The 25327-nt window shown below is 43.8% G+C and overlaps 1 protein-coding gene across 1 annotated transcript in view; it reads left to right on the top strand.

The window, feature by feature from the left end:
- NUP93 (nucleoporin 93) overlaps positions 1–25327 on the top strand; it is an 83337-nt gene that overhangs the window by 36874 nt on the left and 21136 nt on the right. The window contains exons 4-5 of the mRNA XM_030457901.1: positions 17150–17212; positions 18795–18923. Coding sequence (XP_030313761.1) covers positions 17150–17212; positions 18795–18923 — 192 coding nt within the window. The remainder of the gene's footprint in view (positions 1–17149; positions 17213–18794; positions 18924–25327) is intronic.

Consider the following 25327-nt stretch of genomic DNA (forward strand, 5'->3'; position numbering starts at 1 on the left):
GTCCTGTGTGATCAGTGGTTTTCCCTGCAATGCAACTGACTGAGGTCCAAACCCACTGATGTGGGAACACCTGAGGAGGCTCCTGGAGAAGCATTCAATAGGTATTCAGTAAAGTGTTCATTTTGTCACAAGCAGGGAGGGTTTGCTCCTTGCAGTGATTTGAGGAAAATCACCCTTAGGATCAAGTTTTCTAGTTTCAGAATCGAAATACACTTTTTTAAGAAAACTTAAGAAACCACTTCTTTGGTTTTAAGAGCCCACTCTGCCTCTTGCAAAGGTTTGAACTGTGCAGGGTGCCCAGTAATGCCTCTGGAGCAGGTAAACCCAAACCACAGAGCACCTATGGAAATAATGCTGCTAATTGGGATTGCTCCCAAACTAGACAATACAACTTTAATTCAGAGACTCCCTTTTTTTCCTCTGTAAAATATCCTGCACCATTTTTACTGTTACTTCTTGTCCAGCTGATACTCCTGCAGTGGTTTTCTTTTATTGAAACAGGAGTGGAAATAGTGAATTGGTGGTGATTCAGCTGACAGTGTTAATGCACAGTGCACCGTTCCTGATGGTTCCTGGTGCTTCATGAAATCAAGTGGAGACATCCCAAATCTGGATTATTTTTTTTCTCTGTGTGTTTGCAAAGCTGTGTATTTGGTGTGCAGAATTACTGAGTTGTGGATGCAGTGCTATTGCAGCAGGGCTATCTTTCTGCAATAAAGAAAGAAGAAGAAGAAGAAAGAAGAAAACTTTTTTGGGAATGTCACCAGCAGTTTGCAAACAGGAGGGAGTTGCCTTGGCACAGTGGGTTTGATGTTCACTTGGGACCTGTGGAAGTAGCTGCCTGGTAGTGTCACACGTTTTGTGGAACACTTCTTCAGGGTAGGATGTTTGAACTACAGGCAAATGCATCCCTTTCTTATTTCTTTGGTGTTTCTAATTTTTTTTCTTTGAAGTGGGGGTGGTCTGTTTCTGGATTTTTCTCTGGCTTTCTGCACTGTAATGATGGCACCATCACCTGACTGCTGGAATAAACTGGCCTGACTTTAATCATCGGGTGACTGGCTCTTAGCATGGCTTCATCTCTGCTGTTTTACATCCCCTCTTGTAATTGCACAACTGCTTGCAGCATCGTTTTTCTGTTGGTGACAATGAAAGACACACGTTAGGATTTTATGTAACCTTTTCCTTTGGGGCTGAAGTGGAGGTGAAGAAGTGGCACTTTGCAAATAAAATCCTCTTTATTTGTAAGCAGCATGTTTCCCCCTCCTCTGCAAGCATTTTCAAGACAATATATATATATATAAAACATGTTTGTAAGTTATCAGATGGAGGAAGAAGTAGTTTGACTAAGCCTGTGTTAATAACAGGGCTGCATTTCTAGAGTGCTGACAGTTTCATGGATGTATATATGCTCACAATTAAATAACCTGCTCAAAGCTACAAAAAAGAGGGATGTTTAACGTAAATAGCACCTCAGTCTTTTAACTGTTAAATAACCAAACCCAGCAAAACAATAGAGGATCAAAGCTCTCCTTTAGTGAACACTGACAGCAATTAATATGCAGTAAAATTATCTGCCTGCCCAAGTTGTTTTAACAGCTCTGTGGGGTCTAAAATGGCAGAAGCTTTCCGTGGCTGTATAAAAATCAAACTGCCATTTATTTCAGCCTCATGGTATGTGCAAATTCATGCAGCTCAGTTAAGGGAATAGCTTCACAACTGCTGTTACAATCTGTGGCTGGAGTGCTGCATCACAATGCAGCAAATGCATTTTCCACATTAACCAGACATGACAGCTGAAATGATTATTAACCATGCAATATGTCGGAAGTCATCAAAAATTCACATCAGAGTAATTGCAGTGGCTCAGGGAAGGGAAAAAAAAAAAGTAGTATCATCTCTCTCCTCTTGCCTGCCTGCTGCCTCACCCCCTCCCAACTCTTACATGGTACAGTCCGTTAACAATAAAATATCCTTCTGTAACCTATAAACTGTTACTCCCATCAGTTACTGGTTTCAGACTGATGCTTTGCCTGGAATTTGAATAAAGCACCACTGGAAAAAAAAATATAGATGCTTTACAGGCAGTGGTGTTCAGCTGTGGAAAGCAGCTGCTTGCTTATTGTCTTGCTGGACTCTTGACTCTCTGAGACATTTCAGGACTTGCAGGTTTGATTTTTTTTTTTTAATTTTTTTTATTTTTTAAGATGAGAAAATTTGAGCATTAATACAGAGAGATACAGCTGTGTAAGCCTAAATACCAGGCAGCTGAAGTGTGGCACTTACAGCCAGCATTAACAGGTTTGTAGCCCCTCAGTACTGAGATCTACAGGTAGGAATATATGTATTTTAAAATGCATAAAGCAAAGGCTTAAAAAGATTGCATTGATAAGAGTTTTTCTCAGATGTTTTCTGTTGGGGTTTTTTTGGTTTGGTTTTGGCTTTTTGGTTATTTTTTTGTTCTTGCTGTAGGTTGTTTAAACGTGTAGGTGAGTAGTTGCAGAGAACAGGTGGGTAGTTTGGGAGAAATCATCTTTTGCTCACAGGAAAGAAACCTTAAGGTCTGTGTCTTTACCTTCTAATATTCTTCTCTAGAGCAGCTGCTGGGTGGGGCAGTCCAGTGTGCTTTGGATTTCAGTCGTGTTGCCTTTTTAAAGACCCTCTTGACATTGCTGACTTTGCTTTTCATTTAAGCAGAAATAAAGTAGCCTAACTTTCTGCATGCCTTTATTCCTGTTTTCCCTATACTAAAACATGTCTACGGAAGCGTTTCCGACAAAAAAATAAAAGATGCTCCTTGACTGTATGATTTTTTTTTTTTTATAATTTTCTTTTTCCCTCTTAGTTTTCATTGTGGTGCAAAGATACTGGGTCATTGTTTTCTCCGTTCCTCCAGATGCACTTATGATTTATTTACAAGACACACTAAACTTTCTTTAATTTTGTTTTGAAGTAAGGATTTCAAATGTGGGATGAACGTGAAAATCAGATTGCAAATGTTTCTACTTTCCCAAGGGAAATGAAGGTACCTGGAGATGTGCTGGGGCTTTTTTCTCCTTAGTTTCTTAAATGAGGTGGTGAAGTATATTGCTCAGTCAACTGGAGTTTGCAGCCTAGACCCCACCTCTCTTTAAAGTGAAACAGGACACAATATGAAAGGGGTTAAGCCAGTAAAATCCTAATAAAAGGAAGAAGCCAGAGAATTAAGGTTTATATAAATGTAGCAGTGACTAGCTGGGTGGGTGGCAGCTGGTTTGATGCTCTCAGATCCAGGGACTGGGAGGCTGCATGCAGACTGGAAGCTCTGTCTGCCTTTGGTTTGAGGACAGAAGGGTAGGGTGGGTTGCTTTTCTTCCTTTCCTGTCAGTTCTGTTTCTCTTTATAGAAACAAAACCACGTTAAGGGGGTGTGCTGTGCCAGGCTGGCACCTGAGCTCTGCAGCAGAGGATGAGTTGCCTCCTTCAGGGCTCCCTCCCCAAATCTCTAGGTGCCTGTGTGCCACCCTCTGCACTTTTCCTATTGTCAACTGAGAAATGCCAGAACTCCTGGGAATGGGAGACACGGGGACAGAGGCTTAACGTGGCCAAGAAGTTGCCACTTTTAAACAAGATTACCTGTGCTGAGGGGGGGTGTCTTGCCAGAGAAGCAGCTCAGCCACGTAAAAGACAATGAAATACGTGGTTTGCATGTGTAAAAAGCTGGAGGAGAGCATCTCCACTGACCCTGCATGGAGATGCCTCCGTTATCCTTGCAGTTGGTACAGGGTGGCAAATTATTTTCCTTTGTCTGAAGTGGGTGCGAGCCAGGAGTTGGACAAAGCTTCATAAATTAACGTATGGAAACCTGACTGAGCCTCTCTATTTATTAATGGGGTGGAGGTGTCTTGTAGCAGGGTTTTCCATGGTATCTCTTGGCAGCATCTGGAGTTGGCATTTCATTTACATGAAAGCCCCAAAGCTTTAATGCAAATAAAGGCATCCACTGCTCCAGAGTTCCTTAGCAAGGGTGGAGTACAGCTGGAGAAGGAAAATGGAAACCTTTTGTCTTTGGTGTATCCTCAGCACACACCAAGCCTGCAAAGTTTAAACCTGGGGTTTCTTACACGACAGGAGAAATAAACTGAAAAAGGAGCGAGTGTTTATTCTAACAAACCATTTGTTGCAGAATTTTAATACTTGCTTTTCTCTCAGAGCTTCACAGTGTTTAAGACTTAAAAAACGTGTGTAATTATAACAAGCATATACCAGACTTCTGAGTTTTATTTTAATGATCTGTAATTAATAATTCATAGTTATTTAAATAATTAACTTTGTGAAATGTATCAGTATTATAGTAAGGAAACACAGTTTCTAAAGGCAGCTTTCAGTTGAAGATTTAAAGATATCATTACATGTATCAACTCCTCCGAATTGCTTCTTTTCATTGTCAGCAAGATACTTGTATCTTTTCCAAGGGCCATGCTACCATGATGAAAATACCTATTAGGTGAACAAAGTAGATACGATTTATTTAGGAATATTTAGGAAGAGTGGGCTGGCTGATTTGGGCTTGTTTTTCCTGACTCAGGTGAATGATTTTGCCAAATCATTGCATGTTATTTAAGAGGGCCTGCCTTTTAAATCTGCTTCTTTTCTTGGAATTCCATTGTGTACGAGGAAAAAACAACAAAACCCTCAGTTTTTATTCCATTTATTCTTCATTCTAAAATCCATGTCATTTTGACTCTTTCTTTGTGGCATTAGCCAGCCCCTATCAGTGAAATCAAGTAGATTTAACTTTGCAAGGGTTTTCTTTCTCTAGGTCGTTTTTTTCTGGGAGACTTCAGATTGCCATAGAAATATTGGAGGGAAAACCCTGTTGTGGGGGAGGTGGGGCACTAAGGAAAGCCCCCCCATGCCAGGGCTTTGCATCCCACTTGAACTTGGTTATGGCATTTTCCATGCTGACATGGACAATCAGGATGCTGATGTCTCTGAACCAGGCATTGTCCCTTCAAGGCAGCGAGCATTTGCTCCGTGCATCACTTTGTGTCTGAAATACAGATGGATTATGGAAGATTTTTGCTTGGCTTGTTTTTTTTTTTTTTTTTTAACCAAAGCAGAAGGATAACTGCTGCTCCCAAGGAATGTTCAGGAAGATGGTAGATGGGCATTCTGCTGTGGGATGGGGGCACAGCAGCTGAAATCCTTCTGCTGGAGTCAGCCTGAGAACAGGGAGAGCATCAGGCTCAGCACTGCCAGGCTTGATACTTGCATCCAGAGGAGGTAAAAAGGACCATTTTTTCTGATTTTTTTTTTTTTTTTTTTTAACATCCAATCGAAGGCATTTGACTGTTTTTCTATAGCTGAAATTGTGAAGGAAGAGATGTGTATGTATCAATAATGTGTTTCCTTTCCAAAAAAGCCTGAGAACACCCTGTTCCTTGCAGACAGCAAGGTTATGTGCTGCCAGCCAGCAGGATACAGCACTGTTCGGGGTGGGGGATTGAAGGAATGCAGTAAAATTTGTTGAAGTGGGTTAGAGGATCCTGGGTGCTAGTGACCAGCAGGTTTGTTTAACATTTATCCCTCTTGATGCTGTTTCATGAGATATGTGCTGAGAAAGACTGGGATAGAAGCTGGAAAAATCCTTCCCTGACTGACAGGGGTGGCAGTTTGGCTTTTGGATGTGAGCAGTGCATCTGGAGAAATGAATTTTCTGCCACCAGGTTAAATGGATTATTGTCTATATTTGTTGATACTACTGTACAATCAGTCCAGCCACAGGCACTGCAAGCTTGTCCGCGTGTGCCTCCTTTATGCCTTTCTTTTCCTTTGCAAACTACTCCCTGACGAGCTGGTGTTTTCTGTGGCATTCAGAGAGAAGCCCACCATTCTGTCACAGGGGCTGGACACTCCTTTTCCTTCTGCTTTATCAATTTTTTGTGTGTGTGGTGCTGACAGATTTTCAGTGTCTGGTTTCTCAGCTTACAGCATCTCAGGAGACTTTGCTCTCCGTACAGTCAAGTGAGGTGTGGTCTGCAATGGCAGCTGTGCACCTCGTCCCTGCCCTGCACAGGGTGTGACACAGGCAGGAATTCAAGGTCCCTGTTTGATTTTTCCTGGCATTGTTTGAGCACAGGTTCTTCTTAAGAGAGGGGAGAACCAGCAGCTACTCCTTGAGGAAACGTGGAGTAACCACGAGGCTAAAATGGCAGCGAAAGAAATGAAATGGCGTCACCAGGAAAATGAGTTTCCATGGCTTGATTTGAGGGCATCCTGTCTGATGTGAGGGTGTTTTCAGCAAGAGGTATTACATTACAGGCTTAGTTCTGACTCGACAATGAGGACTGGAAATCATTTAAATCTGTTGGGTGTTTTTTATGCTCAGAATTCCCTTAAAAAGCATGGTATGAGGGAGGCGGATATAACAGCTTCATTCAGTGACTGATCAGAAATTATCTTTGCATACTGTAAATGTTTTTAATACAAGGTTGCACGGTGGATCTCAAGACCATTGGAATTACCTCAGTTTAATTTTAAAATTAAAATAAACTCAAAAAAGGAGCCCAAGTCCTGAGTTTGATTGTGACTCTTGATGCGTTTATGGTATTTGGAGCTTTGTGTTTTTTAATCAGGATGCTTATACAAGGATGTTTATAGTGCCAGGGGAGGCTGTAACCACTGGCCGTGGCTCTGAGCAAACCCTCACACCAACTTCATGCCTCTGCATTTTAAAATTGTGAGAAAATCAGATAGCTGTGTATTGGGAAACGTGACAAATAAGCTCAGATTTCAGATTCTGGTTCATTCACTCTGTGCTGATACCATCACCATACTGGTGAAACGCCAGTGCCAAAGTGGACAGGTTTCCTGTGGGCCCTTCTGCTGCTCTGGTCTCTGCAGGGACCTTACCTCACTCAAGAAGTTGTGTTCCAAGCAAGGTGATGTTTCACTGAATTGCCTTTGTGACATTTTGGTTTCTTTATCTTAAGGCAAAGAGGAACTCTGAGATGCTTTCAGGTGCAATGTCCCAGCGTTGGGCAGCTGAACAAGCTCCTTCTGGTGGCTCTTGAGGAACACTTCCTACTGCCACAATTGGCTAGCGAGAGTCCATCCACCTTCTGTCTCTACTTCAGATATATTTATTGCCATTGTTTTCCTTCCTTCTGTTCTTTCCGTGACCTATAAGGGAGTTGTGTTTATTCAAGACTGCCTGGTTTGTTACTGCACAGATTTGCTTGGTGCTCTGTAGCTTGGTAGCACCTGGGATTCTTGAACAGCTCCCAGGTTCATCAGAGTGAGAAAGAAAATGAGTATATGGCTAGGGAGGAAGGAGAAGATCACTAGAAAAGTTCATACTGTTTCTGTGTTGCATTAACTGCATTTGTGTTGCTGTGCGTTGGAGGTTAAATTCTGTGTGGAGCAGAACCTCACCCTGAACAACTTCTCTGTAAAATTTTAAGCTAAAAAAAGGTACTATCTAAGTTTTATGCCATTGAAGTGCTTGTAACTTTGAGAAAAGCCTACTAACCCCACATCTAACAGCATTCCCAGGGGCCCTGCAGCCCAACATGACATGGCAAAGATATTCAGAGCCATCACCGAGCTCAAGAATGATCCACTAGTCTGTGTAATTGAAGTTATTTTGGTTTCACACTGATGAAGGGGAAAGACACAACAAATAGGATGGATAATTACTAATGTTTTAATAATTAGCTACACTGTGTAAGTAATATATACATCACATATATTGTGATGGTTGATATATTTTGGTGGGTTTTAGAACCCTGTGTCCTACTTTACTCAATTGAATCATTATGCTTGGGCTTGTTACATCTTGCAGATTTCTGACATATTCTGTAAAACCTTAAAATGACCGGGAACATTACAGTGAATCTCCACGTTATGTTAGGCATTAATCCTACATTTAAGTACAATTTGAAACAAAATACTGAGATCTCATAGCTCTTGGAAGTCTGAACTCACTAAACATCCTATGTTGAATTAGGACTGAAACTGAACAGTCATGTTTTATGCCAGCAGTGGTGATCTCTGTATGCAGAACAAGCAGTGCCACAGCAGTGGGCTTAATTTTGGGACTGCTGTGTGAGCAGCTGGCATAATGTTCCAGCAGGGGTATTTTTCTAGATGTTTCCAGTGTGATGAAACTCCCTTTATGTTTCAAGGTGAAGGTTGCTATATGCACTGCAAATGCTTTACACCCCTGTCCTTGACAGCCCCAAACTGTGTTTCAGAGGACTGTGGTTAGGGCTGGGGAGTAGTGGTGCTTCTCATGTTGGGGTATGGTTTGATATTAACTGGTGTCCCATTAACCCTTCTGCACTTCATGGCTGAAGCAGGAGCTAAAAGGTATTTGTATTTCTTCCCTCAAAGTGTCTGTGTCCAAGAAGGGCATTTCTGATATTCACTTGCCAGATCCAAATGTTCCCAGATGTGTCAAAGAGCATCCAACAGCTGCTTCTGTGAGGAGCTGACCTGTGATTTTCTGAGGAACACTTCTTCCAGCAGTTGGGAGTTTTTCCTGTCAAGCCTAGAAGGAGTAATGCTATTTATCCAACACAGCAAAATTCAGTGTTCCTGGATACAACCTGAAGATGACTGTGAACACTGCATGAGTTTCACAGATCAAACAGTCTAAAACTGTAAAAATAACATTAAAAAACCACACTGGAGTTTTGCATTGCTGGAACTAACCTGCAGCAGAGAGCGCTTTGTAAATATTTGCCTGGGGCTCACTCTGCAACACAAAGGCTGTGTTCAGAGCTCAGCATCACATCACTGCCATGCTGCTGGTGACATGGGCAAGACACAGCTTGTCTCCAGCCACGGTCACTGCTATGCATCTGCCAGAACCTCTTGAGGAAGGTTTGCTCCAGGGCAAACATCAGTGCCTGCTCTTGGTTCCACTGAGCGTGGGGCTCCAGCACTGTGTGTGCACTGAGTCCTGATGGTGCCTGGGTGAGCTCTGTGTTGCTGCCTCTCCCCTCATGAGAGAATCATGGAATGGGCTGGGTTGGAAGGGAGCTCAGAGCTCATCAAGTCCAACCCTTGATCCACTCCCCCCGTGGTTCCCAGCCCATGGCACTCAGTGCCACATCCAGGCTCTTTGGAAAGATCTCCAGACACGGAGAATCCACTACTTCCCTGGGCAGCCCATTCCAATGCCTGATCACCCTCTCCAGAAAGAAATTCTTTCTCATCTCCAACCTAAACCTCCCCTGGCACAACTTGAGACCCTGCCCTCTTGTCTTGCTGAGAGTTGCCTGGGAAAAGAGCCCAACCCCCCCCTGGCTCCAACCTCCTTTCAGGGAGTTGGAGAGAGTGATGAGGTCTCCCCTGAGCCTCCTCTTCTCCAGCCTCAACACCCCCAGCTCCCTCAGCCCTTCCTCACAGCAATTCTGCTGGATCCCTTCACAGCCTCCTTGCTCTTCTCTGGACCTGCTCCAGCACCTCAATCTCCTTCCTGAGCTGAGGGGCCCAGAACTGGACACAGGACTCAAGCTGTGGCCTCCCCAGGGCTGAGCACAGGGGCAGCAGTCTCTAACAGAGGAGGCAGTATTGCAGCTCTGCAAAATTTGATTTTGCTGGAGCAGAAAGCCACCTTGAAAAGAAGTGAAATAATCTTTCAACTCATTGCTGGTTGCAGGGTGGAGCAGTGATTAATCTGGGGTTGGTATATTTTAATGACTTACTGCCACTGAAATGGTTGGTGCTTGCAGAGTGGAGAAGAGCTCTCCTGCCTTTGCTTTCAGATAAATTGGAAGTGAGTATTGGCTACAAGTGTGGAGCACAGTGCATGGGGGAATGTGGTTCAAGAGCTCTTTGAACTTCCCCAAGCAAAGACTTCCCCAAGCCCAGAGCTTGGTTGAATTAGCAGAGTTTTGGGTTACAGCTCTGCATTTTTTTTTCCTTTTAAGCTTCAACATGGCTGTTGCTTTGAAAGTCTGATGCAGCAACTGGCTCTTAGCAAACTGCTTTTTGCTTGTTTTTTCTCTTGTTTAGTCAACAGTGAATTAAGTTTTCAGAAAAATGCTGCAGGATTTTCCATTCTAAACATGGCAGTAAAGAACTTGGGAAGCATGTGTTGCAGATGGAGAAGCTCAGCTGTCTTAGGCTAGGAAAAATTGACATTGCTAAATCCTTGAACAGTGTGTACAGCTGTGGGACAAGCCTCAGCCTTCCTTTTCAGTGGGCCTTTATGTCTGTGGGCAATGATTTGTTCCTTGTCTCTCATGCAGCTTTGGAGTGACCAGGAGAATCACCTTTCCTTGGACACTCTTCCACTCTGAGAATCTCAGCACTTGAGCCCTCAGCCTGCTTTGGCCCTGGAACAATTTTGTCATCTGAAGTCCTCTAAGGAGAAAACCAGTGGCACAATTGCTCTTGGCTCATTGCATTTGGTAGCAGATCATTGGGGTAGGTGCTTGAGAGGACAGGGTATGGCACAGTTCAGGTTGGGTGCATTTCAGCAAAAGTTGGTGCTCTCTGCAAAATGAATCTTGGGAGACTTACAGAACCTTCCAGGAGACACCGGGGTGAGTCAAGAAAAAGATTGCCTGTGCTACACTGGCATGTGCCTGTCCTTGGCAATACATTAGCCACACTGTGGCTAATGGGCCTGTTGGGCTGCTTAAGGCCTGCCAGCAAGCATTGATGCTTGTGTCAGCAATAAAAATAATTTGGATTAAAAAAAGCAAAAAAATTTTCCAGGTGGTTTTGCTTTGTTCTCTGCCTGCAGAGAGAACATGGTCAGGAGGGCTGTGCCAGGGCACACCATCCCAGGAGTGTGCCCAGGTAGGTTCACCTTTCCAGTGAGATTGTATTTAGCAAATTCTGTCTTAAAATCGCTCATAGAGATAAAATCAGGTCTTTCATCTGGAGCTGCTGTTTCAAAACTGTTCCCAAAAAGTGGCTGTTTTTTTTATTAACACCATGTTGTCATCATCCCTGCTGGTCCTTTGCAAGATTCACTGGATCTGCTGAAAATCTAGCACTTGGAAATACTTCAATCAAAGAGCAATTGACTTAAAATGCCCCAGATTGTTCATTTGATTTTCTCCTTTCTTCCCCTGCTACTTAAAAAGTAAGTATTGCTGTCAACATCCAAAGGCTTCAGTATGCTGTTTGACAAATTTGGCTTCTCTTGACAGCTTCAGTACTAAGATCAAGTATTAAAAGTGTGGCCTGATGATGGAAGTAGTTAAGAGACTTCTGTCAGCCAGGAGAGACTTTACTAACCTTGTTTGCTGCAGTAAATGGAAGAGATTTGCAATTGCCTGTCAAAAAGAGACCAGCAGTGCATGCATGCCCTTTTCTACCAGTAATGAATTAGCTATTGGAACTCTTTCTTGCTGGAACTCAGGCTGGAGAAAGGCAGGTGCTGGTTCCTGTCGTATCAGTGTGTGTCAGGCAGGGAGCAGAGCAGGAACAGCAGCAGATTCTCCCAGGGTCCTGCTTCTCCACTGGTGAGGACTTGTACAGGTTGGACCATCCTTGTGCAAGGCAAAGTGGGGCTGGATTTCAAGGAGGGAAGAATGTGAGAAGGTGAGACTGGAATCCAAGGGGTAAGATAGCTCAGAGGAACTGGAATGTGCTGGGGAAAGATGCTGCAAGCATACATGGGGACTAGCTGGAAAATGGGAACCTGGAGGTGAGAGAGGGGGGGTGTTTCTATGCTTATGTTCTGCAAACACTGCCTCAGCTCTTCAGATACTGTACAAATCCTGTGTAGGAAACATTCAGGAGGGAGTGTTGCAGAGAACCTGTGATGGAGGAGAGCTGTGCTGCTTCCCTTCCACACTAGGTGCAGGAAGAATGCCTGGGAGTCCCACAGTCACACAGAGGGGAATTGAATGCCACTCACTGAAGCAGGACAGCATGCTGTGACTTCAGAGCTCTGTAAGCTTTTTGCATAAACCTGCCCCAGGGAAATCAGGTAAATTTTCATTTTCAACCAAAATCTAGGCTACATCAAGATCCCTGCAAAGGCAAATCTCATTTATGGAGAGCTGCAAGGTGAGGCTTTCACCCCTGAGATTTCAGGAATAGTTAACCTTGCTGTCTTTGCCATCTCCCATGCTGAAGTGGCCCTTTTTCTCCTGACAATACCTCTGCTCTCCTCCCTTTGGATACCAGGTATGAAGCAGCCTTGTTGCTCATTGTACAGCAGCAGCAGCTCCCTGGAGGGCAGCTTCTGCAGCATGGGCTCCCTGTGCATGCTGAGTGCTGCAGCTCTCTCTCCTTGGTGCAGTCTGCAAGCATCTGTGACAAAGTCAAACCTTGCCTCTGGGACTGCAGAAAGCTTTTTAGGGTAGGTCCAACCCAGTGAGCAGAACCAGTGCTGTTCAAGGCCCAAACTTGAGATCTCTGAAAGCTCCTCTGTGGACTGGGATTTTTGAGGGCCAAAATTCTCTAGTGTAAAGAGCAGCTCCTCCATCTTTCTGCCCATCCTTGTTCCAGGGAGCTCTGTTTTTTCTTGCAGCAGGTGAATATTTGTGTGCATTTATACGTGTCTGTGAAATCCAGACGTCCAAAGCATAGTCCACCACTAGGTGGCAACGCAATAAACCCGGGGAATAAATCAGTGTTCTTGCAGCCAGACACTCCTCACTTTATCTTAAGCTGTGACATTTTGGGCACCAAAGCCTGGAGTGACAACTCCAGGAGCTCTCGTTTGGCCTAACTAAGCAGAAGCAGTCTGTGAAACTACTGAAACTCCCTCTTGTAAGGTTTAGCAATTAGCCTGTAATTAACTGGTGCAGCAATTGTCATGCTGCAGTCATATTTAGCAAACAGTGTCAGGCAACCTTTTTAAAACACACCTCCCCTCAGTGAGACATTATGGATATTACTTGGACTGTGTAAGGATTTTCATTTGCTAAAAGAGTATTTTTTTGAGATTGAAGAAGACAATTACCACCCCCTAACTGGCATTCTGTGTAAGGTAATCCCTTTAATCGAAATCATGAACTCTCTGGGAGCTGGGAGGTTTCATGAAGAAGGATACTCAGCCTGGCTTTACTGAACTCAAGAGAAGTTCAAGACCATCTGAAATCACTCAGCCAGTTACCATTGTTGCTGGATACCTTTCTAGGCAGGTACATGCTAAGCTCAGGGCACACATCCTTCCAAGGACAGAGGGGAAGACTGAAGGCAGCAAGGCAGGACTTTGTCAGGGTTTAACACTGCCCTGGCAATTAAACTGAGTGACAGCTGCTCTCTATTAATCTCTCTCTCCTCCTTGATAAAGAAAGGAGAGAGAATAAGGGAGAGAGACTGATGGGTTGGAAACTAAACTGCACAGCTTTAATGAAACAGGAATGATAAATAGGAAAAATTACTAAATCTATACAAATATACAGGGAAATTGATCCCAGGTTCCTCCCCCCTCTCCCCCAATAACTCTCCCATCCCCACTGAGGCTGCAGGGCAGCCCTGGGAAAGTCCAGGCTGGAATCCTGGGGTCAGCAGGAGTTGGGAGCTGGAGGCAGGAACACACAGATCCAGGCTGGAATGGATCAGGAGCAGAGGCAGAGGAACAGGCAGAATCCTCCCAGGATGCTGAAGCAAAGAGGGAGAGGGGAAGAAGGGGAAGCAGGAAGGGGTTTGACCCTCCTGATGCCTCCAATTTCTCCTGAGTCTGAGGTGTATGGGATGGAATCCTCTGTTTGGTCAGTTCTGGCATCTCTCTTGTCTGTTCCTGCCCAAAGGAGGCTGCAGGTGGGACCTCTTTATTCCTTCTGGAGGGCAAACTGTTCCTCAGAGCTGAGCAGTGTCCCTGGCTCTGCACACCAGGCTCTGGCTGTAACTATAACCATGGAGTTATCAGTCCCAGGAGCAGCCACTGCCTGAGAAACTTGCTGTGAATTTCAGCAAGTGCAGCTGCTGACAAGAGACTGAGCTGAAAGCAAAAGGACAAGACAGAAAATCACCTTTATCCTGGCCCAGACCAGGACAGACTTGTATCTCCAAAAGCTTGTGCACAGAGCAAGTGTGGCACCCAGGACCTCTAAAGCTGGCAGATTGTGCTTTCCAAACTTTCCATTTCATCCAGATAGCTGCAGGTGTGCATCCTAGAGATTGTGAGGGGGTTTGCCTTTAAAATTAGCAGTGTTGTTAGGATATGGCAGTGTGCTCTCCAGGATCAGCTCCCTGCCATCAGAAAAGTGGCTTATGTGTTGGTTTGTGCTTCGAAGGTCCAGAATCACTCCTTGTTTCATTCCAGATAATTTTTCTCCAGTTGTGTTGGAGGCAGGGGAATTAGATTAAAGAAAGAAAAAAACAAAACAACAAAACCCCAACAAAGCAAAACCTACCCAAACAACACCAACAAACCAACTTATTGCCCTTCTAAAGTCCTTCTACCTGTGCAGACATGTACAAAGCTCACAAATCCTCATCTCCATCATCCCTCCCCTCTCCTGCATGGAGCTGAAGTTGGGTCTTGGCCCAGTTAGGTGCCAGCTGCTGTAATGCCTGGTCCCCAGACATGTGCAAGGATCTGGGTTTGGCTTCCTTCAGAGTGTAACTGGGGGCTTTCTCTGTGGGCATTATCTCAAAATTATGTGGGAGGTGATGGACAAGGAGCTGAGGAACAGGCAGGGGGAAGTGGCTGCTGCCTTCTGTATGCACTTCAAGAGCTGCTTCTGGGCAGAGCTACATCAGGTGTGTGTCTCAGAGGATGGCAGCTCATTCTCTATCTGGTACACAGAAAGAGGTCACGTTCCTATTTCCAGCTGAAGGGGCATCACAGGCTGTCCCACACCAAACGCTTGTTCTACATAGTTTGGATGGAAAGGGTGCAGTGCCCTTTATTTCATGTACTGGTGCTGGGTAGCAGGAAGGCAGATGGCACACCAGTGTGGCCATGAGGTTCCTGAGAGGAGAACCTGCAGAGGTTCCTGACAGGAGGGCTCTGCAGAGGGACCTGGACAGACTGGAGAGTTGGGATGATTCCAACGGGATGAGGTTCAACATTCCAAGTGCCGGGTCCTGCACTTTGGCCACAACAACCCCATGGGGAGCTCCAGGCTGGGCACAGAGTGGCAGAAAGGGACCTGGGAGTCTGGATTGCCAGGAAGCTGAAGAGGAGCCAGCAGTGTGCCCAGGTGGCCAAGAAGGCCAATGGCATCCTGGGCTGGCTCAGGAACAGCGTGGCCAGCAGGTCCAGGGAAGGGATTCTGCCCCTGTGCTCAGCTCTGGGGAGGCCACAGCTTGAGTCCTGTGTCCAGTTCTGGGCCCCTCAGAAAGTTCAGGAAGGAGCTTGAGGTGCTGGAGCAGGTCCAGAGAAGAGCAAGGAGGCTGTGAAGGGATCCAGCAGAATTGCTGTGAGGAAGGGCTGAGGGAGCTGGGGGTGTTGAGGCTGGAGAAGAGGAGGCTCAGGGGAGACCTCATCACTCTCTGCAACTCCCTGAAAGGAGGTTGGAGCCAGGGGGGGGTTGGGCTCTTTTCCCAGGCAACTCTCAGCAAGACAAGAGGGCAGGGTCTCAAGTTGTGCCAGGGGAGGTTTAGGTTGGAGATGAGAAAGAATTTCTTTCTGGAGAGGGTGATCAGGCATTGGAATGGGCTGCCCAGGGAAGGAGTGGATTCTCCGTGTCTGGAGATCTTTCCAAAGAGCCTGGATGTGGCACTGAGTGCCATGGGCTGGGAACCACGGGGGGAGTGGATCAAGGGTTGGACTTGATGAGCTCTGAGCTCCCTTCCAACCCAGCCCATTCCAGGATTCTATGACAGATTCCTTCAGTTTGGGGAGACTTCAAACCCTCCTTGCCTCCCAGAGCCAAGTACTACTCTGTGATACCTGGGTTTTCCTGGAGTCCTGCTCAGAACTGTTTCTAGGGGACATTGTCCCCAAGGTCCAAATCCCTGTGACTGGAAGTTGGAGACAGGCGATCAGTGCTCCTCTGGAGATCCTGAGCTCTCCCTAGGTTCTGTGGATCCATACAGATGACTGTCAGGTTGTTGGGTCAAGACCCATATGTTTGCTGGCAGATGTAGAGAATGAAGGGCACAAAAGCCTCCTAATTTCTGGCAAAGTTGTTCTGAAACTGCTTCAATTGTACCTCTGTGTAAAAGGATGAAACGTGGCACACTGAATTCCCACTCTGGGCTTCTTAGCAGCTCTTCACTTGAAGGCTCTGGAGTGAGTGTACAGACTCTTAAGTTATTAGTACTTAATGGAGTTGATAATGTTGTATGTAGTTGATTGCTTCAGAGGGAGGCAAAAGCATCTTTTTCTTTTTTATGATTTGAATGCTAAAGTTGAAATCTGGGAGTACAAATCAAGTCAGTTTCTTTAATTGGTGATATATAAATGCAAAATGAAGATACTCAAGTTAGGGCATAAAAAATCTTGTTTGTTGTCTGTCTGTGTTCCTGCCCTTTAGCCTCTGGCTGTTTGTTTAAAATTTAAAATACTGTGTGTTTCCTAGTGAGGGTCACAACATAACCCTTGGAATAAAGAGCTAACAGCTCATTTAAACCAGTCCAGGTACACCTGACCTCTATAAGATTTATGTTATATATAATATTTTACCCACTTCAGCTGTATGCATGGGGAGAGGCTGTATGGTAAACGTTCCCTGTATGCTTTCCAGCTGCTGAGTTATTTCCATCCTTCCTCAACTGACTGTTTTTCTGGCTCTTTTTCCCAGTTCCTCTTGGGCCCCCAAGAGCTGTCTGAAACTGTCAGGTCAAAACCTTTTTTTACTTTTTCAGGATGCTCAAGTCCAACAATCTTATCTTGGCTTATCACTCCTACCAGCTTTCATCCTGGCTCCCTCAGATGGACAGCAAGAGGAAGCAGTTGCTGGGACACAGAGATGAAAGAGAATAGGAGGATGTTTCACTAGGATTTAATGCATATTAAAAGAGGGGATTAATGCATTTTAATTTTCACATTTCTATGTATGGCATCTTACTGTAGCTCTAGTGAAGGGAAGTGACCTTTAAACTTCTCTGGAGTGGACTGGGGAGAGAGCACTGAGCACTTCTCAGAGCTGAAAGAACCAAGTACTGCTGTATGTATGACCCTTTTGCAGGATTGATATTTTTTTTTTTTTTTTTTTTTATTTTTTTTTTTTTTTTTTGGGCTTTTGTTGTTGTTCTTTTTTTTTTTTTACTTAAGTTCAGCTTTTCCTTTTCTGCAGGGATTCCTGAAGAATGAAAAAGATAATGCATTGTTGTCAGCCATTGAAGAGTCTAGGAAGAGGGTAAGTTGGAAGCAAGTGCCTTTTTTTATTTACAAGTACAGTTTGTATGAAAAAAAAACCCAAACCAAGCCTAGCCTTCCCCCATTCATCTCCTGCCACTTTGCCTCCACGCAAGCAGTTGTTTAAAGGATTTTCTGAAGGGTCTTTAAATGTGGAATTAATCTGATCCTGTTTCTGCATCTATTTCTTCTTTTGGTATCTGTCATGTTCTGGGGCAAGGATTTCCACAATTGGATTTTGTAGTGTGGAAAAATGCTTCCCTTTGTTTGTAGTAAAACTGCTGCTGGGGAATGGCATTCCATGCTTCCTGGTGCTTGTTTTACAATTGTCCTGAGTCTGTGTTGCAGTCAAATTACCAGAAATAGTACTTTAAGCATTATTAAATTATTTTCATTGCATCGAATTATACTGTAATTAGTGAAGCATACATAAAACACTTCTGAAATTATTATAGTGAAGCATAAGACCTATATTCTCCTGTGAAAGTATAAGGTGAATTTATATAGTAAAGCAAAGAAACACAAATCTTATGCTCTAGTTGTTCACATGCACCTTAATTAAATGTTTGCTGAATGTCACTGCCTCTAATCATTTATACAGGGGAACCTTTTTCCCCTTAATTACTAATATTGTAACAGTGGGCTGTGATGAGATGATAAACTTAACTGTTTTTCTTGGCTGGTGATGTACACTGCAGCACAAAGCCACATGAAAACTTAAAAAAAAAAAAAGTTGAAGGTCCATTATAGCTTATTCTCTATTTAGAATTAGTGGAAAGAGTTTTATTTTCTGTCCAAGTATACTCAAGGCTCGTGGTTAGCATCCCCACATCAATAACAGGAAAGGTAGTGAAGCATCTTCTCTATCCTAATACTACTGTCAAAATAAGGAATATTGACCCAAAAGCTCTTTCATTCCAAGAGATGCCCAAGTGGAACTGAAGACCATGTAGCATAACAGCCATTTTAAAGGTAAAAGGATGTTTCAAGTTTGAGTATGATTCCCTCTGTTCTTGCTGGGTTTACATGCCTGATGAGAGAAATTTTCAGATTCTTTGCCACTGGTTAATTTTTCTTAATTCTTTCATTTTTATTTTATCCTGTTTCCCCTTTAAAATAAAAACTGTGTTGGTGAAGACCTGGAAATGAAATCCAGGCAATAACCACATCTCTGTTAAGAATGCAGTAAGTCAAACAGTTCTATCCCCTAGAGAGCTGAAAATCTTGTTGCCATTAGCTAAGGCAGGCTCAACAAGCTGCATGGATCAGTGTTGACCTGGATATTGTGTCTGAGCTGCTAAATATGAGGAAGAAGCCTATTGATTTCCAGCCTGTTAAGTTTGGTGTGCATTGCAGTACTATGGCAGACACAGATTCTCCATTTTACCACCTGGGTGGGTGAGTGGTCTCCTACCTGCCTTCTGAATCCCCTTCTACCTGAACAGGGAGCCTGTACAACCAATATGCAGCATATCAGTAGCTCCTGGGGGCTTACCTGGGTTATTTATCCAGCTGCTGTGTTCTGTTTAAATTTTGGGGGGGCTGTTTTGCCTGGGTTTTCCTTAGCTCTTGTTCTTCAACAGACTTTTGCCATGGCTGAGGAGTATCACCGGGAGTCAATGCTGGTTGAGTGGGAACAGGTGAAACAAAGGATCCTTCATACTCTGCTGGCATCAGGGGAAGATGCTCTTGATTTCACCCAGGAAAATGAGGTATCTCTAAACACTGTACTCCAGCACTGCTTAAAGTTGCCTCTGGATTGTTCTGTACCTACAGCTGTGTGAAAATGAGAAGTATCAAATCTCTCTCAGAAAGGCTGTGAATAGCTGAATGTGTTTTCTAGCAAAATATCAAACCTTACAGGCCAGGGAGCTTGGTTTGCTGAAGTATGTTTTAAGCAACACGTGTGCTTGCTGGAAGTTTAGATGATAATTTGATAGACCCAGGGGACAGAAAACACATTGGAGTGAACTTCACCTTCAGGAGATCTTTACAACTCTAATGAGACCAGGTAGTTTCTCAGGTGCAATTGTGCTCACACGTGTTTTAAGAGTGTCTCTTTCCCTTATCACTGTGTGCTAGCTAGGATTTATGGCTTTTCTTTAGAGGCTGAAGTCTTCTAGGTTTCTTGGCAAAACCAAATGAATATTCAAAAAGAAAAGAAAGAGGAGTATGCTTTCCATTTTAGTTTGCTGTTGCATGCAATGCAGATTAAAATTTAGTTGTGCTAAAACCTCCAGTGTTCAGCAGTTCAAGGTTTATCCAGGAGTAACCAAATCCTTGGGAAGACCTAATCTGTGTTTATAGTGAAAGATACTGACTAGCAACTGGTAACAGAAGCTAAGGAATGGAATGTTTTGACTTGAAAACTTCCCAGTTTAGTCTCTTAAATGAGGAAAGCACAGTTCCATGTGGATCTGTGGGAACTGCATCTCTCAGAGACAGAGACATCAGTCAGCAGCAGAGATCCCTGGAGCACAAAGTTCCATCACAGTCCCTGTGGGATCTGTAACCTTGAGATGTGGGATGATAGGGGCTGGGGGAATGCAAAGTGCTGTGCTCTCAGCCCAGAAAACAGGCCCAGTTTTTTTATAGCTGTGTTCCCCACCCACTCCTTGCCCCCCTTAAAAACACAGAAAAATCTTGTTCACTGGAATGACTTAGAGCTGTGAAGTACATTAAAATAAAAAAAAGCCCTTGGTGTTAATGGGGTATGACCTGTATAGGGATTTGGAAATAATTAAAGTTGTTAATGAAATGTCTCTGTTCTTTTAAATATAGGTTAATCCCAGTTAGCATACATACTTTTATAGAAGCTGACTTCCCCAGAAAGTATTTTATACTTTACTCTGACTTTTCAGAAGGTTGTCCAGTTTTCTGATATTAGAAATGCTAAATAATGCAGGTTGAATTAACTTAAAACCAGGAACAGCCATCCCATTATTATAGGATGTGAGTCTGAAGACTTGGCAGCTATCCCTATAGCTTCTAACATCTTTGATTTCCGTGTCAGTTGCTGGTGTGGGATTTTCTTTCCAAAGTGTGGATATCAACTGCTAGGAGAAGCAATCTAAAAACCTACTCCGAGAAGGTAAAATGCCTTTTCTGATGGCTCAGTGTCAAATGGACACTACTCCCAGTCCATGGCACTTGAGATACCAAGCATTAAATGGGAAAGGGGTGGGCAGGGAGGGAGAGAGGAGGAAAAACTCTGTTCTTCATGAATGAGTTTAAAGACTCAATCTATCCCATCACTCAGCAAAACTCCCCTCTCCATTTCCAGACATTTGTAGGATCAGTGTGTCATTTCAAGAGCATTTAAAATCCTTGCTATATTCTGGTCTTAGCCTCAACAAGTCAAAAGGGCTGAGAGTTTTGAAGTGCATCTACTGTGTTAAAAGCCTGTTATCTAACCACCCCCCAGCAGGTTGTTCTTCTAAAGCCTTGTTCCAGTCAAATAAGTTTTCTGTGTGTGTGTGACACAAACAGACAAAGCCTGTAGAACATAGTAGAGGTTTAATTGATAGCCTCTGGAGATGGAGAATCAACTGAAAAGGCACAGATCCAAACACAGCAGGGGACCAGTCTGCCTGCAAGCCAATTCTCAAGCTTTGGGCAAGCTAATTTGGGCAGAGTGAAATACCAACACATTATTTATGGAAATAAGACCAATTAACAGTCAAAGCTCATGATTCAAAGAATCTAGCACAGGACTTGCCATTAGTGTTTGCTGCTCTCTCTGATCCTCCAGCCTGGCCTTCTTGTGAGGGGAAAAAGAGAGCTAATAAAAAGGTGGGTTTGGGGGCACAAGGGAGGAAAGCTTGAGTTTTGTTTGCCAAGGTAGCAAACACCTATGCTCTCCACTAGGTACCATAGCATTTCTTTTATCCTTCTACTCCAGGTTTTTTCTTTCTTCCACCCTTGCCCCAAGCTGCAGTCAAGCCACATGCTCCCAGGTGTCACTCTCAACCTTTCTGCATCATCTTCATGTCCCTTAAGTCCCAATGGCTGCAAGATGCTTTCTGCTGCCCCCTGGCACGTTTTGGTGTTTTTCCACCTCGGTCTCCTGCCTAGTTATTCCCCACATGGAGTGGCCAAGGCATTTGGAGTGCTTACAAAATGTCTGCTGAGGAATGTGCATCTGCATAGGAGGGTGATGAATAATTCATCACTGTATGGAGGGGGTTTGGTGTGCAAGTGAGGCTGAATGCTGGGGTGTGTGCAGATGAAGGAGGACTCCTTTGAAAAGCAGCAGCATTAGGCTAAATGGGTTTAAAGATAAAAATGTGACAGCAGTGCAGTGTGGCTGCAGCTTTCATGGCTGGGTAGTACTCAGAAGAAATACTACAGATCTGAAGAATGTATTGGGAACACCTAAACTCAGCACAGGGAGAAACAAATTTGGTTGGTAAAAGAAGCACAAGCAAGAGCTGGAGATGAGGAGAGGTGTGTGGGGTGTGTGGGTGTGGGTTGGGTGTGTGTCTGGGTGTTGGTGTGGGTGTCTGTGTGCACTTGCAGCTCTGCAGCCCTTTTGTGCATTACCCACTTCTCTGTTTTTCCTTTGGCTGTTCCAGTTAAGCTTCAGAACCTGACCTGGAACATGATTTTTCTCTTACACACCTAGCTGCTGTTTCCAACACATCTTTCATAATCTTTTCCTTGCTTGAAAACTTGCTAAGTTCTGACTTGCCAAGGCAGGATATCCTCCCCCTTCCCACATCCCCCCTTGTAGGAGATGCCTCTTCAAACACTGGCTGCCAGTTACAGAGGGATTTGCCTGCTCAGTTCTGTGTCTGCAGTTCAGAAATGGCCTTCCCCATGCTGACTCACTGCTTTAGTTTTCCTTTAGAAATTTCCTTTTGGCACAGCCATGAGAGAGCACAGTGAGCTAGTGCTTTTTTATGTTAAATAATTCAAAGGTGCAAGAATGGGATGGAAAAAGTAAGCTTGCTCCCGTGGCTCTTGGCATAGGAGAGAAAAGCAAGACAAAGATTGGAGTTCCTGATTTTTTTTTTCCATGCTGGAGTGCCAAGTGGGCATTAAAAAAATCTAATTTCCATGTGGCAGACTGTTAATAAGTGATCCTCAGAACTATGAGGGTAAAACTAGAACTGGAGAAAGGGGGGATCCTCAGAACTATGAGGGTAAAACTAGAACTGGAGAAAGGGGGGGAAAAAAACCCCAAACAACAAACCCCAGAGCAGTTATGTCTTTAGTTTCAGGTGTGCACTTTTGGAATTAGATTGTTACCTGTGGGTTTTAAACCATCAGTCATACACTGCTCTCTGGGGTGCCAGCCATGTGGATGCTTTTGGTGCTGGAAAGCAGCAGTGGGAGGAAAAGGAACCAGGTTTGCAAAGCCAAGCCCCAGTCCTTATGTTTCTGCTGCTTGGGCTCTAGTTGAAAAGTGACACCAAGTCACAATGTACCCTTCTTCACTTGCTTTAGAAGATGAAACTTCATCAGTAATTAATGCCAACGTCCATAATTTAGTATTACTTAAAATATCTGGGATTCATCTGGCACAGCACAGGGAAGGCTGCAAAGCACTATTTCTGCCATGGTGTCTGTTTCCCAGGAAACGTGCTGAAACAGCTCCTTTGTTCTTTAGAACAAAGAATTTGTTGGGTTTTAGGTGGGTTTGAAGGAATTTGTGTCAGATGATTTGGCACAGAAAGAGAAATGTAAATGCTGCAGAATATCAGGATCCATTAAGAGTGACTGTGAAGAGTGTTTTTCATGTAAGTTTAGCTGCAGAAAGAAGTGGGATTTCTGTTGGGTTTTTTGGTAAGGTGTTTTCAAAACTTGTGTTTTAGCAAGTTTTCAACTTTTTAGACCTTCCTAAGGTCTGAGTGCATCTGCCTGATTCTATAATCAGGTTGGTCATGATTGAAATTGCACTATTACTGAGAAATTATTGCAGTGATAAACTAATTCCAGCAATTCTAAAGGATTGTCTAGGTTTGTCTCTGATAGCTTTATTCATTTGTATTTCACTGTATCAGGGACAAACACAAACAAGTAATGTTTTAATCTTTAGTGCTCGTAGTGCTATGCAGGAAGCAGTAATCATAAATCCCACAAAGTTTCTCAGAAGAGGTCAATGCCCTTATATTTTCACATATAAATCCATATGAAACTCAGAGCAGCTTCTTGGCCACTGCATTTGTGTCCCTTTGCTGGTCTTGAAATTTACATTTGTGAAAATTTTCCTGTTGAATCTCCAGTTTTATCAGGAAAAAAAACTAGGAGGGTGGATAGCAAGGTCATGACTTTAGTGGAGTTCCTACACCATAGTAGATAAACCTGGGTTAAACTGCCAGCAGGTGAAAATCAGAAGCATTTGGGGTTGACTGGACACTGTTCAGAGCACAGACTGATGGGGAATGTCTCAAAGTTCATGTTTCTGTTGCTTCATTTCAAAGTGGGGATACAGCTCCCAAAACAGCGAGGTTCTTTTGAATCCTCTGTCAGCATTTCATCCTCATTTGGAACAAGAAATGGAAACCATCTGGAGAAAAACTCCCTCCCCCTTTCTCAGGTCTTTTCCTGAAATCTGCAGGAGCCTTGGTGCTGCCATGCTGTGGCCTGACAGGTGTCAGCAAAGCTGAACTCCAGAGCTGATTAAACTGAAAGTGAAAACATTGATTTTTTTTTTTTTTTTTTTCCATTGCACTTGGGCTTTGTTGTCAGTCTGTACAGGCAGCAAGTCAGTCATGTTTTCCTGGAAGAATTTGATTAAGGCTAGAACTGTCCTTAAGCAGTACTTGAAGGTGATCCTACCTAGGCAGTCAAGTCCTGACATTCTGGGAACTGCTGCAGGAAAAAGTACAGCTATTTGACAGTCTTGCTGAGGTGCAGTGTAACAGCTAATGAGGATGTGCAGCTAACCAGAACCAACTTTGATGGTAAAAAGCTTCATTTTATAACTCTGCAGATGTACCTGATCTTACTTGGAAAAAAATTACTGATTGCAGGTCGGAGGAATGTAAGTGGTAACAAACCCAAGCTCAGCAAAGCTGCTTCTCAGTTTGCTTACAGCTACTTTAAATATTAAGCATATGTGCTTTGCTCTCTCCTGGTGGATGTAAAAAACCATCTTAGATCCTCATAACTACCAACACGAGACACCTGAAGTGAGCTGGTCCAGGTTTGTGTGGAGAGGTGGCAGCTGTTACCAAACCAACTATATCTGAGAGAGTCAAGGGAGCAGAGTCTGAAATTCAAAAGCTGTTGCTTCAGTTTCAGACCTGAAAATTGGCTTCCAAATGCTTCTCTTTGGCTGCTCCAGTTGGCATCATAATAAATATTACACTTCTATGCTGAGCTTGTCTTCTTCTTACCTTTAGACAACTGTGGCTGTAGCACTGCTTATAAAGCAGCTGATGTGGAAGGACTGCTTAGCTCAGTCTTGAAAATCATCACTCTTTCTTTTTCAGACCCAAGGCTTGCAATGCTGAGGTGGAGAATTAAATATTTAGGAGGCAGGAAACATCAGTGTTATGAAATCAGGTGTTCTCTTTCACCCCAAGTGGTGCCTGTTCCTGTTCAGGAGTGACTGAAAACACACCTGTGATTTGTAGTGAGTGCTTGCAAAGATACCTGTGTGCAGCATTAGACTATTATTATATTTTAAGTTTTAAAAAGTACAAATTTTCCATGCCATGACTTCCTCTGCTGTCCCTCTACTCTGAAAATACCTTAATCTTGACGTGGTCTCTTGTGGGCAGGAAGGTGATTTTTTTCAGGTCAGTATATTGCCAGCATCCTCCTCCCTCCTACATCTGACCAGCAACAGGACACTTTTGGGCAGATAATTGAACACTGCAGCCACGTTTTGTCTCTGTGTGATGGCACAAGGACAGAAATAAAGTGTCACCCTTGCTAGATTGGATTCTTGAAGCTGGGGGTTGGATTCTGTCTCCTTGCTGAGATGGGCATTCAGACTAGAGGCTTCACAGAGACACTAATGTGACAACAAGCAAGCTTTCAAGAAGCAGAAGGAAAGAATTAAAGTCAAGATGCTGTCAAGAGAAATTGCTGTAATTCTAGAGAGAGAATTCTTGGTTTGTGTACTGAGTCAGGAGGATTTCTGTCACTTCAGAAAATTTAAACT

The sequence above is a fragment of the Calypte anna genome, chromosome 11 (assembly GCF_003957555.1).
Source record: "Calypte anna isolate BGI_N300 chromosome 11, bCalAnn1_v1.p, whole genome shotgun sequence".
NCBI lineage: Eukaryota > Metazoa > Chordata > Aves > Apodiformes > Trochilidae > Calypte > Calypte anna.